This window comes from Ammodytes marinus, assembly GCF_949987685.1.
Source record: "Ammodytes marinus genome assembly, chromosome: 24".
Taxonomy (NCBI): domain Eukaryota; kingdom Metazoa; phylum Chordata; class Actinopteri; order Uranoscopiformes; family Ammodytidae; genus Ammodytes; species Ammodytes marinus.
Window position 1 is genome coordinate 8,657,298 of NC_137228.1, and position 14,967 is coordinate 8,672,264.

At 41.7% G+C, this 14,967-nt stretch overlaps 1 protein-coding gene across 4 annotated transcripts in view; it reads right to left on the reverse strand.

Moving 5' to 3' along the window:
* Positions 1-1,424: 1,424 nt before the first annotated feature.
* LOC307269710 (peripheral plasma membrane protein CASK) overlaps positions 1,425-14,967 on the reverse strand; it is a 36,428-nt gene continuing 22,885 nt past the window's right edge. For 2 of the 4 annotated variants that reach the window (XM_080052721.1, XM_080052719.1), the window contains exons 11-26: positions 13,460-13,581; positions 13,163-13,240; positions 12,923-13,003; positions 11,222-11,410; positions 10,471-10,549; positions 10,126-10,211; positions 9,891-9,959; positions 9,659-9,727; positions 9,298-9,333; positions 8,022-8,218; positions 7,517-7,632; positions 6,083-6,163; positions 5,751-5,831; positions 5,062-5,264; positions 4,311-4,394; positions 1,425-3,238 (exon numbers count right to left, since the gene is read on the reverse strand). In XM_080052721.1, coding sequence (XP_079908847.1) covers positions 3,062-3,238; positions 4,311-4,394; positions 5,062-5,264; positions 5,751-5,831; positions 6,083-6,163; positions 7,517-7,632; positions 8,022-8,218; positions 9,298-9,333; positions 9,659-9,727; positions 9,891-9,959; positions 10,126-10,211; positions 10,471-10,549; positions 11,222-11,410; positions 12,923-13,003; positions 13,163-13,240; positions 13,460-13,581 — 1,748 coding nt within the window. In that variant the 3' untranslated portion in view covers positions 1,425-3,061. Of the gene's footprint in view, positions 3,239-4,301; positions 4,395-5,061; positions 5,265-5,750; positions 5,832-6,082; positions 6,164-7,516; positions 7,633-8,021; positions 8,219-9,297; positions 9,334-9,658; positions 9,728-9,890; positions 9,960-10,125; positions 10,212-10,470; positions 10,550-11,221; positions 11,411-12,922; positions 13,004-13,162; positions 13,241-13,459; positions 13,582-14,967 lie in introns of all 4 variants that reach the window. The other 2 variants (XM_080052720.1, XM_080052718.1) reach the window with 1 other exon arrangement.

Genomic DNA, 14,967 nt, shown 5'->3' on the forward strand with positions numbered 1-14,967 from the left:
AATAGCCTTCTGGCTAATTCTGGCATATTGACAGAAATGTTTGATAATATGCACTGTCCCTGTATTAAATAAATAATATAAAAAAAAAAAAAAAAAAATGCAGAAGACCTACAATCATCTCATAATACAGACAGGAAGATAAACGCATTACTATTATCGACGACGCGTGGCTGTGCGTCAGTTTGAGCCTATCTTTCTCATGAGCCGTGCCGTGCGTCAAGCATCACAAACAGTGAAAAGTATATGTTTCACATCGAAGGCTACAAGCTACAAAAACCTACCTCCTCCTCATCACCTGCCTCATCAGCCAGCCTTACAGCGGGCACGAATCCTTGGACAGATCAGCATGACATCCAATCTATGGCAGGTAATACATTAACATATCATTACATTTCAACATAAGTGTATGTTCATATCAGCTAGAGTACATGTTCATACCACAATGCCACACATTGTTTTCCTTGTATTCATAGAGCTACATTTTTTAATGCATAAATACACTACAATTTACAGAATGCTAACCTAGTACAATAAGTCACTGAATGATAACCAGTTGGTGAATCTAAGCCCTGCTGTTGTATTGTAAGGCCGGACCCCAAGTGTCAACAGATTTAGCTCGAGACTCCAGCTCGAGACCCAGAACCCCAACCCAGCTCGAGACTTAGAACCCCAAGTCCAAGTCCAGCTCCACAACGGCTCTCTCTTCACTTCGATTCTTTTTGAACATCAATTCAGCATCATCACCACTACTACTTCTAAACGGCATCGACGAATTTACATATCCGAGAAAGACTTCCAGTACGAAAGGTTCGTGGCGCTGTGTGGGAGCGTTGGGAGGTAGAGGCGGTGCATGTTCAAACATCGTCACTACGAACTGTGGTTCAAGTCCTGCTGGCAACACTAGTGCCTGGATACGAAAGTTGTGGGAAAGTTGCTTCCCCAACTGGGACTTTCTGAGAGGTAAAAATGAGGGGTTATGGGCCCAAACAATGTGACCAGCAGGAGTTTTACAGAGGACCTGGCATTTGCGCAAAGTAGCATAGCATAGCCTAGCGCTAGGTAGCCTAGGCTGGCATAGCATATTATGAAGGAAAAATTAAGATTATATTTATATATGTATATTTGCCCGATGTTTAAGAAGTGTTCATTGTCTATTTTCAGTGAGAGGAACTTGTTTTAATAAGACATACATCTCTTTATAATGACGCCTCTTTACTTCCTTCATGTGGCCACAATGAGGTACTACACCAACGGACATTTATGGAGTCAGTTAAATCCTATTCAGAGCGTGAGTGCAGGCGCCCTCCTGTGGCCATCAATCATTACTACAACCACACTTTATCATGCACACATTCTCTCTCTCTAACACACACACCTGAAAAGTAACAGAAGGAAGACGAGGCGGTTTACTTTAAACACGTAAAAGGAAATATATTTTTTGAAAAAATGAAATAACAAAAAAGAACAACATTTCATACAGAAGAGCTGCTTTTGTCATCTGCAGGGGAAATTTACACAGGACTCAAAATGAAAAAAACATTACCTGGAGTGGAAGAACAGCTGCCACACCACACTCATTTGTTTAGACCCTTTAACTAATGTGTCTGTATTCTGTATACTTAGTAACTATAGGTGGAGCAGCTTTGTACCACTTCAGGTAAAGCCTGAAGAGGTTATGTCACATACCGAGCTTCTTTTAAGGATTAATATACACTGGCTCTTGATAAATTCACTCGTATGACGTACGCACCACTGAAACATTTACACACAAAATTTAGAGTTATTTTCTCCCCCTCAAAACAGGAATACTCCTTATATTTTCAAAGACAACAGATAACAGTTCCAAAATGGTGGCTCTAGGATTGGATTGATCCCACCTAGATGAGGCCCCTCCCCTCCTACACAGACATGAACGCGTTCATTTTACCAGGCATGGCTCACTATTTCAGTGTGAGGGAAGAAGGGAATGGTTGTCATGGTAGCCTGTCTGGCAGAAACCAGGGGTGTGCATAGGTGTTACTGACTTCTTCCCCGAGGCTCTGATAAGGCAGTTTATGTCTATCCTTTATTTGTATTATGTTGTCTTCCAGCTCAGGAGCCAGTGGTGGTGGTGGATGTTAGGGTTTCTTCATAGCTTTCCAGGCCCCAAGAGGCATATTCCAGTTCCATTGAACACAGCCAGAGCGGGCCGGTAAGACAAAAATCAAAACTGTGGGACAAGATGCAGTACACGTCTTCTTCATTGTCCATTTTGTGCAAACTGAGATGTAAACAAAGACCGTCAGAGGCTGGGAAGGAAAGCATGGTACGACTATAGCGACACACGGAAAGACGGCGTAGAGGGATGCAGTGTGCTCCTTCGACATACTGACAGGCACAGAGGGCCAGTGAAATAAATAAAGGGCTGGGCGTGGGCGAGGAAGAAAGAAACTGCCAAGTTTCCTGTGCTTTTTGCTTCACTCAAACTTGCATTTGGAGCTGAGGGAGTTAACTTGTCGCCACTATAGCAGCTTCTAATGTGCTTCAAAGTTCGGCTTGTTTGTCACAGGGGCCGAGATGATTAAGGGACGTTTCAGAGGAGGACATAAGAGTACCACAAGTACTGTGCCTTAAAAAGGTCATCACACACACACACACATACACACAGGCACCCACATAAGACTGCTTAATGGTCATGCTCGCTATTGCCTTTCCAATATTACCACCCATCCATCGATTACAAAAGAAAAGTACAAAATATCTACCACACTGCCCCTGCACTTCCCACCCTTCAACTATATAAGGACAGAACCATATTCACTTAGTTTTTTTATCATTTATATATATATGTATATATGTACACAACAATATGCCTTTGAGGCTGTTGAGAAAAGGGGGGTGGGGGCAGGATGAAGTCTCTGTAGTGAGGCGTCAGAGTCATTCATTTCTTCATTTCCCTTCTTTTTTTTCACCAACAGTTTATCTACAGAAATGTATGATTGTGATGAGAGAGACTGAGGGGATTGAGGGGGACTCCAGAGCAAAGTTTAGCATCCATGTTGGATCAGAGGTGGAGTGTGTGTCAGTAGACCCAGGAGACAGGGACCCACTGATGAGTGGTGGACACCAGGTCCACAGCCTCCTCCAGCAGTCGGATGGTGTCATCGATCTCATTGTTGATGATGGTCTGGTCAAAGTAGTGAGCGTAGGTCACCTGCAGCATCTCCGATTCCTTCTGCAGCCGCTGGAGAGAGTCGTCCTGGGGAAAACGGAGGGAGCTTCAATCACTGTTTACAGTCTTGCTATATGTTCATAATAAGCCAAGTGATAGGAAGTGCAATTTTAAAACTGCAAGAGCTCATTTCTAATTGAGTCAGCTGTAACATGTTGAGTATATAAATTGGCAAAATATAACATTTGGCCGTTGTCTGGTTTACAGCTTCAAAGATTTCTGCTCAGCAACAGATTGATCAGCATTGTATCATTTTGATGTTGTTGATCTGGCTTGTTGTTCCCCCATTGATTAAATAAGACCAACATACTGAGACTCTCTCTTGATTAATGAGTGAGCTGATTACAACATTCTATTGTCAGACAAATAGCTACCAAGCTAGTTGCTCACTTTCATTTGCCAAGTGTAAACGACAGGCAAAAAGTAAACAACTGGTCTTCTTCAAACCTCTTGATTATTTAAATATAGCATAGGCATGTCAGCTTAAAATTTCAGCCTGCGAGGCAGCTATTGTCGGACTGTGGGAAAAAACTGAATGGCAATCAAAATAGCGAAAACAACATCAAGAGGATTATAGGAGGGAATGGGGCAATGGAGAGGAATAAGAATGAAGAGCTAGACAACTAGAGCTACACAAACACAGATGCCAGACAGGCTTTTCTACAGTACTTACAGGCAGTTTCCTGCACCACTTTGGAACCTTGAGTGCAAATGAAAATAGGCATGCCAAAGAATACAAACATGCTTAAAGCAGACAGGGCACGGGCAGTGAGAGAAACATTGAGCAAAGCAAAAAGGATGATAGTAAGAGATGTTAAGGTGGTTGGATTTGTTTAAAGTCAACTGAGCAACCTATCCCCAATTACAGACTGGTTTGTGGCTTTAATGAAGTTGTTTATACCACAGTTTACAATTAAAAGATTGAAGAAAAATAGAGAATATAGTCTCATTATATTGTGGAATCATATTAGACTTTATGTTTACAATGCCAGTGGTATTGCAAGTAAAGTTAATGAAAGTTAGTAAGTGCAAATAACAGCAAAAACTAGCATTAGCGGGAGAGGAAAGAAGAAAGTATTTGTGACTATACCTCACTAACCTCAGTCATGCCAGGGGTGATGGTGGGAGCTGCAATGAACACAACATAGGGAGCAAACTCAGCTGTCCTGAGGATCTTTAGTGCCTGATGAAAGAGAGAGAAACATTTAGTTTGGTTTAATTGTTCACAGATGAAAGCTCATATCAGTTCAAAGCGCTGCGAGGCCCTGGTTAAGTAACACAGCAACACCTAATAAACCCCTTTCTTTCCATATGTGTATCGTCTGCAACATATGAGATGGAAGAGATGGACAGTTAAAGCAGTTCCTCAATACATTGTGTTTTATCCAATGTATTTTGCATCTGAATTTGGCCTATTTTTATTTGACCAAACGATTGGTCAACAAGAGGTTGAGCTCATAAAAAGGCAATGTATATTGGTCCACATTATTTCTTAACAATTTCATGTAATGTTAAAGCTGTGTGGTTAACAGTTTTTTGGCTAAATCACATAGCTTTTGTTTCCTCTGCTCATAATATGCTGCTTAATTGGCGTATTTGATGCTGATGCTGTGTGGGGCAGCTGAATACATCTGCATATTGTCCTTGTGCAGCTGGAACATTTCCAATGATGCGATTGCAGTGAATTCAGATGGTGCTAGATCCAAACTTGTCCAGTTGTTTTGATTTGTATGCACAACTGACTCCAGGACTTTTTTCTTTTTCTTTTATAACCATGAAGTTGTCATGTCAAACGGTCTGTGCATCTGAATTTTCTTTTAGAAATGTATTTATTTCTTGTCCCAAGTTACCTGTGGTTCAACATCCAGGATAGAGATCATGTCCTGGGTGTGGATCTGCCTGATAGTTTCCAGTCTGGTTCCGTACATAGCGTCCTCATGGCTGCCATATTCCAGGTAATCGTTGTTACTGATGTCCTGCATCATCTGGTCATGAGACACAAAGAAGTAGTTCTTCCCATTCTCCTCGTCCTTCTTAGGAGGTCGAGTCGTGTCTGAGTGGAGAGACAGAGGGAAAGATAGTTAGAAAATAATAGTTGATAGAATACGGTCCTCCTCTGTTCTTTCACGGTAAAACAGTATATGACGCTTACTACTGAGTACAGTTGACATCTTGAATCAGACCTGTTAATGTTGCTCTCTCTTGTGCAGTGTTGTTGAAAGAAAATGGTGCTTAGTATTCTAATATTTGTGAAGTTATATCTATAGGGTGCACAGCACAGTTAGTTACCGTTGGTTTCTTGTACATTCCTCTTTTTCTAATATTTTATTCACAGCTGAACACCGGAGCTTGAAACCAATTGACTAGCTGATTTGAGAGTGTTAAGATGTGTCAGTTTATGGATCTTGTTTAAACTGAGAATGTTTTACGATATGACATGTAACCACCTCACGCTGTTTTGTTGGACTTCAGGAGTTATGTTAGTATAAGTGTGTGAGTGTAAGTGTGTGTAAATGAGTGTGTGTGTGTGTGTCCTTACGAGGGATGGGGTATGCGAAGCGGTCAGGATGTTTGGTAATGAGTGTGTTCTTGATGTGCCTCCTGCCCACTCCATGTGCACCTGAATTAAAAGACCACAGACAATTGAATTAAACAGTGGTTTGGTCAATCCAGTAAGAGACACTTCAAAACAGTGACTTAGTTGCTAGTGATACTTTAGTGATAGTCTTTAATGTTAAAAACTGTCCATGCTTTGCTTATTTGTACCGTGATATCAGGTATTAATGTAATCTTCATTTACAAAATCAGTGGTGCAAACTGTGTGTTCCCTGTCCCACACAAACAAATGACTACTGTGCTGCGTTTACTCACCAAGCAGAACCAGTGTTTTTCGCTTGAATGACGGCAGTTTGACCACCTCCTCGTACGTCACCAGATCTAGTTGGTCAAACACTGCACGACAGAGGAGAAACGTTCGATTAGCACAGCCTCAGCTTTGAGGGGCTAACATGGTGGATTGTGTTTAGTTAAGGGGTCAAAAAAATAACGTCTATTTATATTGAAATCTTCAATCAAATCGGACTAACCGTAGGTCAATTGTGAAGCAAGTGGTTAAAATAGCTCATTAAGTACACCTAGTTAAACCTAGTAGAGTCTGGTAGAACAGTACACATAGAAATCCACTTCAGGAAGGTCATACTGTTGAGCTTTGGAGGCTGTATTGCGGTTGAATTGCATATATATTGGGTTACATGCAGAGGTGTTTTTTAACTCATTGGCATAACTATTTAGAATACTTCAGCATCATGCAATACAATTCAATAGCACCACATGCTCAGACTAACATGACTATTACGTTGATTCAGCACCTCTCTAAAAATAGTTTAACAAAAAACGAAACATGAAGTTAGGATTCATAAGAGAACTGTTGTATCCGACTGCATTAGTTTAAGCTAGGTGCTCTTAATAAACTGGCAATCAGAGGGCATACAGACAATGTCAGTTATATTGAGATTAACATCCAATTCCAATGTTTTGTCCCTGTGGCTTCAATCAAGTGTAGAAGCCTCAATCAGATGGCTTTGAAATATTTAAAGCTGAGGTGTCAGATGACGCTATGTGCCCCAAGCAAACCTATGGAGAGTCAAACAACTTGAACAAACATTTCTAAGCTCACTAGCATTCTTATCCATTTTGATTACATTGGTAATATTTCCAAACAAAGCAGCCGCCATTCAAAAGTCAAAGAGACATTAGGAAGAGGGCAGAAAGAGGAGGAGGAAAACACAGAAGCTGGACGCCAGCTGTGTGGAGTTACTTACATGCAGCCATGTCATTGGGTAAGAGACAGCATGAAATATGGACAAAGGGTGGGAGTGGAAGGGTTAATAAAAAAGACACCAGAAAAGAATTTAACAACAAAAAAAAAACACCATAACATAAAAATTGTAAACATCAAAAGCTGTTAATTGCAACAAAGTTAGTTACTGAAAATTGAGACATAAGTAGGAGAGGTCTGTCAGAAGGGAAAACGCAACAGGCGAGCAGCAGTTACACAAGGGTGGAATATTAGGACTATTCATCCCACATACCATGGAAATCAAAACACCACATTTTAAAGTTCTCCAAATTCAATCACGGGTTGTAGGAGTGCAACTCTCAAGTGTATAAGAGAGTGGATTGCCTACTTTAACTAGGGTCAACTGCACAAACAGATGGAGTACCTCTTCTTTGCTTTGAGTTCCACTGTTTAACTATCAAATGAAATGCTTGTTAGTTTGGTCACCTCTGTGTTTGTTAACCTACCTGCATTGTGCTTGGCCAGGTACTTATCCTTGTACTGTTTCTTCTTCTTGCCAAACCAGGTACAACTGGCCTGCTGCTCCTGTTTGGTCTTCTCCATGGCTATACACGCCACACGCCTGAAAACAACACATGATCTGGTAAACGATCTTGCCTAGTCTGTGTGACTTTACATTAATATACATACTAGAGACTACATACTACAAGACCTGAAGAGTACGTAAATTTTTTGTATAGTTATGCACCAAGATGCTAGGAGCAACATTAGGGCTGTTTAGCTGCACTGACATAGATGGTTATAATGTTCAATTAGTGGTGCTAAGAAGAAAGAAGATTTTTATATATGCCCATCAATATAACACATACAATTCAGAAAATATAATAGCAAACAGTTTAAACTGACCCTGGTGCAGGGCTGTAGTATAGGACAGCCATAGTGTATGTAAGGTGCTTTATTCACATCTGTGCTGTGAATAAAGCACAGATGAATAGTGTTGCTTCTTCTCACCACTCTTGTAGCTCGGGCGAGGGGATGAGGCCAGCAGTCCCGTTCTTGGTGTTCTCCAGCTTTCCCTGCCACCAGTTGTGGTCGTCCTTGGAGATGATCTGAATGATGTCACCGACCCGGAAGCGAACGCCCGCCTCCTTACATGGGATGAGGTCGTCTTTTGCCGGGTCGTACTCAAACTGAGCACGCACATAAATCTGGAAGAGCGGGACAGTGAGAGAAGAATGGGTCAGGTGCAGAAACAGTGGCAAGGAATAGTGTTGAGGTTGTAGGAGAATGCATGGGAAAGAGTATGCTGGGCCAAGCTGCCCATATGAAAGAAGACTAGCAACTAAATCATAAGCAGTCAGAAAGTTGGCTCTGACACTTGTCGTAAAAGATGAAAAGACAGCAAGAGGGAAATCAGGGTCGCGTAAGCAAAAGCAGGAAAGAGCGCAGACACTTGGATAAATGAACAGCAAGACGAAATGGTCCAAAGCCCTTTACCACAACTCTGCCTGGGGGCGTATCCCTGTTATTGGCAGCTTATACGGCGCATACATCCACAGTGTTGGCTTTTATGTCCACTGACGAACCAGCTATGAAGACTAAGCCTGGGCAGCTAGCATGGGATCTGGACACCACTATGATGAGGAACCAAACTTTGCCATGGGGGTGGGAGGAGCTGGGGTCTACTTCTACCAAGAGTCCACTTAGAGACATCTTACCTTGATGGACAATTTGTCCTTGATGGCAGACTTGACGATCTATGGGGTTGAGAGCATCACACACACTTACACATATATCATGCAGAAGAAAACGTTGGGGGAGGGGGCATAAACAGAGGGTGTGATGAAGGACCCATACTTGGATGCTAAATGAAAGATATGAGTAATCATTATGCTTACTGTGTATGTGTGATTTGGGAGCATGATTATTCACGCACCCATGAAACAGACAAAAATGGCCGAAATAAACAATGAAAAATGCTTTAAAGAGGATGTTGTGATCTAAATAAATAAGGGTTCCGAAACATTTCTTTTCGTTTATTTTTTAACTGTAGGAACCCTTTACAACATTCGAGGGAGGCCAAAGCAGACTAAAGCTGAGGCCTGACATTGGGACGTAATAAAGGAACAGATTAAATGGAACTTATGAGTGTACACAGACATCAGTACAGACATGCAGACTTGGACAGTTGGGATGAGTGTTAGTTTGTTATGAAAGTAGCAGGTTGTAAGGCAATAGGAAGGAGCACTCAGTTGCAGTTGTGGAGTAAAGAATTAGAAAATCTCACCACACGGCCTTTGGGCTGGATCGTGGATGGAAGGTCCTAGTTGGGATGACAAGATTCTGTGTAAGTATTTGTTGCACAGCATTGCACACTAACCAACACATTCAAAACTAGACAAAATGAGCTAATAATGCATTTGTCATTATATTGTACTCTTGTATGGAACAAACTCGAGTATGTCAAATCAAGTAGTTTTTGGTATGAACCTTAACACTGTGAATAGCTATCATTTATCTGTGTGTTGTCCCAGTGTAAGATCTTCAACAAAATTACAAATTACAACAACAGCAGCAGAAAATACATATTTAATGCATTTTCCTTCTGCCAACCTGATGCTACTTGGAAAGGAGAAACTGATACGTACCAGGATGGAGCTAGTGACGCTAGCATGACCATTTGCAGGTGACTGTTGGGACAAATCTGGTGACTCTTTCTGCAACAGAAAATACAAAATATAACGTTTTACTGCCCTACTGAAGATACAAAAAATCTATACCTGTGTGTGTGTGTGTGTGTGTGTGTGTGTGTGTGTGTGTGTGTGTGTGTGTGTGTGTGTGTGTGTGTGTGTGTGTGTGTGTGTGTTTGTAATACCCTACCTCACAGGACATGGACTGGGACCGGTAACTTGGTACAATCTTAAAGGTGATGCTACCCCTCATCTCCTTCTGTAAGGACAAAATAAAAGATGCATGTTTTTAAGGGGAAAAAGACCCAACAATAATAGCATAAAGAAACTGAGAAGGTAAAAGTCATTTAAGCCCAGGACAAAGCTGCAGACTGAAAATCTGCCTGCACAGTCCAAACATGGAAAGTGTGATGTATGTGACTTACCAGCATCTTCTGGAGCTGTTCTACCGTCTGATTGGCAACGCTGATGCTATTAATCTCTCGGATCTCATCTTCTACATGCAGAGTCCCTGAAGCCCACAAATATTCAATTAACAAAGGCTACACATGAGGGTTTGGCTGTTTTAACATCAGCGCTACACAAAGAGGCCAGAAATATGGCTCCAAAGGGAGTCCTTATAATGTAAGGAACAGTTTCATTACACATTATCCCATTCATTATTATAATTACTCAACTGTCATTTCCTCACCTACTTCACAAAAGCAATGGCTCAATGTGCCTGTGATGTAATGCTGCACATAGAGTAGTGGTTTTATATGGATGCATACCTTGTCGATGAATCATTCCACCATGCATGATGCGGGCCACAATACAGTGGTTGAGTTCGTTCATCTTTAGAGTAATGCCCTGAAAGAGACAAACAGATGGTTCACTGATCAGAACAGTGTGGTGCCACATACAGCATCGTCTCAGTACAGCACACTACTGTATAGCATACTGTGCCCTGATTCCAATGGCACCCTAATGCACAGTTGTGGTCCTGCTTGGGAGCAAGGCTGCCACAATAAACCAGATGGCTCAACTTTGAGTCTTTAAGGGGGATTAGACTGAAAGATCCATTTTTGAGAGGCCAGCTGTATTCACCTCTTGTCTAGCTCTTGTTTAACACAAGAGTCACTGAGGTTTTTAGAGTAGTATCAAACATGCATTATTGTTACTTTCATCTTACTGAAAGTGGACTATTTCCCTTTTCTGTAACAACGGAGCTGTACTGCTGGTATTTCAAGAGTTAATTTATGGTAAAAGGAACACTTTCTTCTAATGGTGCACAACTTATTAGAATACTTTTCATGTGAAATGGGTAAAGGAAGTGTCAACTTAGGGCGTCTTCACACACGCCTTGTATGGAGATCAATTTCTTGAAGTTGCTCCTATGTCACCAAGGTTGGCAAACTAACTGATTACACAATGATCGCTTAAAATGTAATTGTCTGGATCTGTTATAAACATAGTCAATGAACAACTGGTCGGATGAAGGGGCAAAGTGAATGGATGTGCTCAATGTTTGGGTGTACACACCATGGGCTCATCAGTGTTCTTCTGGAACTGGACCAGTCGCACCCTGGTGACGTTCTCCAGGTCCATGTCTCCGTTGGTGCTGTCAGGAGAGTCTCCGTTGAGGTAAGGGGAGGTGGGGGGAGGAGTCACCCTCAGGGCCTCATCGCTGTACACCTCGTGGGCCACCACATCGTGGGTCTGCAGCAGAGCCTGGAGGGGACATAGACAGTCAGGACACATGCACATATTACAATTGTTTCTATTGATAAAGCCAGTGGGAATGAAGCCACCATTGACACTGCAAGTCAAGGCAATGTTGTAGACACAGTTTGGCGGCAACAAGCAAAGTTAACTGGAACTGTGGCCTGGAAAAGAGGAACAAAGGCTTATGGGTGAATGACCACTTATTGGAAAACACACAGGAAGGTACAAGCGGTTATACACAGACAGTATCACTGCTGTGTATGTGAGTGGAAGGCTACCCCATTAGAAAGAGTGTGACTTTCGCTAATCCTCTCTGGGTACTAATCATGTAAATGACACAGCGTGCCTACTAGCTGCTTTGCCAAATATTAACATCTGCTCATCAACATGTTCACAGATGATGCAGGACTGTAAGAGCTGGCACTTTAAACCTTTGGACTTGTGGTGAACATGAGTGTGGCTATTAAAAAGAGGATGTCTAAGAAAGCATCAACAATGGATTCAAACCACAGTTTGACATTACAGCCAAAAAAGTGACTGCATGTGCCATTATTAAATTAGCACAGGAAAAGGTTTAAAGTGAAAGAATTAAGAGGTGAGACATGTGTTTCCTTCCGTCGGTTATCATGCATAAGCCCTTAACCACCCATTCTGCTAGTAGCACCGTTGTCTGTGGCAACATTAAAACCCAGCCAGTCAGGTCAGAGAGCAATTGGGGTAATTGGATTGAAGCTAACCTGAGGCATTACAACACCAGAGAGTGTCATGGTCTGATTCCGCACAGCGAAACACCTCAACCCCTCGAGCTTCTCACTGAGCTAAATGAGTTTAGCTGATGCCCACTTTTTTAAGTGACAGTTAAACAACAAACATTAAGTCTACAACTTACAAAGGCTAAGAGTTTAGTCATCTACTTCTTAAAATAAAACATAAGATATATTAAATTATTATAATAATACATTTGTTATGATACCTTTGCATCCTATTACAATCAACTGAGATGAAAAGGGCAGCCGCAAAACAAGCTGCGCTCATTTGTTAATGGCAATCAGTCACAGGCACCAAAGATGTACCTTTACAGGAAATCCACCAGTGATTTCCTCTGCCTCAGTTTGCAGTTTTCATGTCCATCAATTCTATCTTGCCAAGCAGTTCTTCTTGTCCCAGGTCTGAGCTTCCAGACTCATCTGACAAACCCGGTGGTATTGGGACGGTTGATGCAAATGTTCCTGTATATCCACAATGGAGCCACGCAGAGGCCCCTCAGACACAAGCAGTTGAAGAGATAATGTGCTGTGTTCTTTTCCCCCTGCCGGTGTCTATACCTCGCACCAGCTCAGGTGCTAAGCAGCTTTGTGGCTGAGGGAGTTATGTGGATTGTCAAAAGACCCCTACCCCTCCTAATCCCACACACCAACAAGCATGCTCTACATGCCCAGACCAAAATATATGAACCTGTCTTGAAGAAATAGAATGTGTATGTTGCTCTGTGTGTGTGTGTTTTTTGTAACATCCCACCATGAAGTGTGGCTGTGTGAGGATCCTCCTGAGCTCCTTGGCCTCCATGTTCTCTGGATAACATGAGATGGTTTCCAGTACCTGGTGAAGGAGACAGTAATCAACCTCGTCATTTTTAAATGACGACATCATAGATTATAAAACATAAAGGTAAGTGGTTTAAAAGCCCAGTTTGTGAATGACTGTTGTCATTTCAATTGTCCCTTGTTATACATTGAACATGAGCAGCGCGTTCCTCACCTCTTTGGCTCTCTGCACTCCGTCACTTGGAGGATTTCGGATCTGAGGGGACGACCTGGTGTTGATTTTGTCATAAAGCTGAAACGATAAACAACAGCCGACATATAATGAGGCAACATTGATACTGCAGAAGTCAATTGGAGAAGCACACTGTGACAAGAAAACAAATCTAAGAGTACAGGATAGCAGGCCGAGGGCTCAAATAGCGAGTGTATGCTGACTCTTGAGCAGTCATGACACCTACTGGACACTTTTGGCATTACAGAGGAAGAGGTTCCGCTACTGTGGTTCACTCACGTCTAACAGGGTGTGGAGGTGTTGGTCCTGGAAGACACTGTGCAGGAAGTCCATGTCTTTTTCACTGCAGTCAGTCAGAGCGTGAATTTCCTCTAGGCTGTCCAAAACCTGTGATACTGCCCCTGTACATACAAAACCACACGCACACACAAACACAAAACCACACACACGAAGAAGTTAGAACATTTAGATATTGACTGAATCCCATGCACTACACCAAGCAGTCCCTGCAAACATTCAACACAACACAGAATGCAAACACTGAACATGACAGACGCATACACACAAACACGCTTCCTGTTTCACATCCACAAACAGGCAAAGAAAACGACATAGGCAAAAAATAACAGTAAAAAAGAAAGACGAACGATACAACACAAACACAGAACAAGCATACACACACACAAACACTCAGAACTTGTTGTAACCCCAAGTACCTGCTGCTTCGCCCACACATGCAGCAAAACCAGAGACACAGCGTACATTGCATCAATAAAACATCAGAATAAAGTCACTTCAGATAGTCACAGTGTGGATGTGGGGTTAGGAGCAGTACACCCGAAAACATTGGAAAATAAAAAATTGGAAAAAAAAAAGTATTCAGAAAAAGGAGTCATATCTGATATACCATCACTTTAGAAGTTCTCAGGCCAAATGTGTTGCGTTTCCACAAATTAAACACATATTGTATGTATAAAAAAAAAACACATCAAATAAAAGGTCTTTAAAAACATGTGGTCAACATAGTGAACAAGCTCCTTGGTGAGAGGGAGTGATGTGTTTAAATGATATTCAGCGTGGTCAGAGTAAATCAGGTTTACCAATGACGGCCGTTTAGAGACCAGCTTTGACCGATACATTTGTACCCGCAAGCTGATCCTTAAATGAGCACCGAATGTGTTAGTGGTATGTGAGATGATATAACATGTTCCAAGCTTTCCAAGGCCTCCACAGCCGAACCAGGGCATTGCCTCCGTCTTTTAATCCTTCTTTTAATGTGTTCAATTTACAGACTATGAATAACACCATCCTTGAAGCTTTTTTTTAATCCTGCAGCGACTCCAATTTTTATGATTTTCTGGCTTGGAATAGGACAACAAACACTGCCGGAGTTCGGTCAGCGAGAGACTGGACACAAGCAATGGAATAACCCACGAAAGATGGATATGGAGCAAATGATCCCAATTACAAACATGTATAATGCTGTGCTTATAATGAGCTTTGAGAACAGAACAAATGACAATTTGATTCAACTATTACTATGGGCCGTGACAGAGATTTTGCAGAAGAGAAACCATGCTGTTTAAGATGTTAAAACATTGATAGAGGTCTGTTTACATGCAACATATCATTTCATTTAGGGATACACATGTTAAACTACTTCCTTAAGCTTACAAATGACAAAATGCTAATATAATGATATCTCAGAGTAACAACCTAAATATAGTGTTAATATTGGAATAATGGATATGCATGTAAACAGAGGATCATCTTTAGATCTGGATTTA